Consider the following 2,273-nt stretch of genomic DNA (forward strand, 5'->3'; position numbering starts at 1 on the left):
TTTTTTTTTTTTTTTTTTTTTTTTTTTTTTTTTTTTTTTTTAATTTAAAAAATTTATGAATGAATTTCTTTCGAGAACTAAAAAAAAAAAAAATATTATAAGAATATATTTATTAGTCTACTTTTTAATTTATAAATGATTATATATTTATTTAATTTTGCTTTTCAATTTTAATTTTTTTTTTAAATAATACATATATTTGTTAATTCAAAATTGGAATTTTTAAAGATAAAAAGAAGAATATTTAATAATTTAAAAATATAAGATAATAAAATTTTTTAAATCTTTTAAATAAATATTAAGAATACAAAAAAAAAAAAAAAAAAAAAAAAAAAAAAAAAAAAAAAAAAAAAAAAAAAAAGTCTAAAAATACAAAAAAAAATTTATAAAACAAAAAAAATTATGAATTATTTAAATATTAGATATATGTATGTTTATGAATATAAACATTTACTGTAAAAAAGAGAAAAAAAAGACAAAGATTATGTAAAATAATTATTTTATTTTATTTTATTTTTTTTTTAATGAAAAGTATAAACAGATATGTGTGTAGTAAATAAAAGAAAGAATACTATAAATCAAATATAAAATGTGTATACGCATCATTTTATATATATATATATATATATAAGAACTATTTATAATCTATATTCTTCTAAAAAAATCAGTAATTTTAGTTGATTGTAGATTTAAAGATTTTCTCTTTCTACTTTTAGTGATTTTAAAGTTATTAAAAGTTTTTAATGAAGGAGAACTTGCTATCAATTTGGTGGTTCTCTCTGAATTATCTATATGATTTTCTTCTATTTCTTTTGAGTATTTTTTAAATGTTTCTTCAGTTTTATCATCATATTTATCAATATGATTATTAAAAATTTTATCAATTGATTTATTTCTAAGCAGATCTACTTCAATAGAATGAAATTTCATTTTTTTCGGAGTTAAATTAATTTTCTCCGGACTATTTGAACTATTTATTTTTTTATCAATAAAACTGATAAAATCAAAATTATTATTAATTGTCTTATCGCTTGTTTTTGATTTAGAATAAAAAGAAAGATTATTATTTCTATTATTTTTATTTCTAGATTCTAATGTTGCAACTCTTCTAATTGTTTTATTTTTAATTTTGATTGATTTTGAGTCATTTTTATCATTTGATAAATTATTTTCGTTACTATCTATAATATCATTATTAAGTTTATATTTATATAACTTTTCTTTTAAGCTTATAATTTCATTATCTTTTTCACTAATGTTTTCTTTTAATTCTTTAATAACTGATTCATTTTTTTTCTGTATATTTAAACTATTTTTTATATAATTTAAAATTACATTTCTTTGTTCATCAAATGATAATACATTAAAACCAAATAATAAATTTATTTTATTTAAATCTTCCTTATTTAAGTCATCCAGATACTTTTCAATTAACTTATACTTTTTTAATTCTTTATCATATTCTTCAATTTTAGTTGTTAGAATTATTTTCTCTTTAAGATATTCATCTTTTAATTCTTTTAATTTTAATTTTTCATATTTTTCTTCATTTATTTTTGCATTATTTTTACTTATGGTTTCAGTTAAAATTTTATTTTTGTTTGTTAAGGTTAAAATTTCTAATGAATACTTCTCATTTTCATTTTGAATTTTAATTAATTCTGATTCATATTTTTTTAAATCTTCGTATAATTCATTTTTACTCTTATTTATAATATTATCATCAATTAGTATTTTGTTTTCTTCACTAATCTCATAATGAATAGATAACAAATTTTTTTTATAACAGGTTGATTTGCAAAGTGGACAAGATTTTTGAAAAGCAATCCACTTCTTCATACATTCATAATGAAATATATTACCACAATTTTTTTCTATACATAAATTATTTTTTAAACTTAATCTACATATACAACATTCAGGTATAATATACATTTTATTTCTTAAAAAAAAAAAAAAAAGAAAAATAACCAATTAAAAAGAATTATATATGTAGATGCTTAAAAATTAGATATAGGGTATAACAACAAAAAAAAAAAAAAAAAAAAAAAAAAATTATTAATTTGTAATATTTAAAATTATATAAATAAGTTTTCCTCAAAAGCAAAATATTTTTAAAAAAATAAATTAATTAAACTTACCATTTCAATTTTAATAAAAGAAAGATAATTTTATTAATTTTTTATTTAATCATTTTATCTCTACAATAAATTTACACACTAATTTTTTCCCTTCTTTACTATTTTTTTTTTTTTTTTTTTTTTTTTTTTTTA

General features: G+C 15.2%; 1 protein-coding gene across 1 annotated transcript; it reads right to left on the reverse strand.

The window, feature by feature from the left end:
• Positions 1–645: 645 nt before the first annotated feature.
• PGAL8A_00246200 (conserved Plasmodium protein, unknown function) lies at positions 646–1,935 on the reverse strand (the record flags this gene model as incomplete). The annotated part of the gene is made up of 1 exon (XM_028671201.1): positions 646–1,935. The coding sequence occupies one exon, from the start codon at positions 1,933–1,935 to the stop codon at positions 646–648; it is 1,290 nt and encodes a 429-aa protein (XP_028527876.1).
• Between the last annotated feature and the right edge of the window lie 338 nt (positions 1,936–2,273).

This window comes from Plasmodium gallinaceum (assembly GCF_900005855.1).
Source record: "Plasmodium gallinaceum strain 8A genome assembly, contig: PGAL8A_v1_76, whole genome shotgun sequence".
Taxonomy (NCBI): domain Eukaryota; phylum Apicomplexa; class Aconoidasida; order Haemosporida; family Plasmodiidae; genus Plasmodium; species Plasmodium gallinaceum.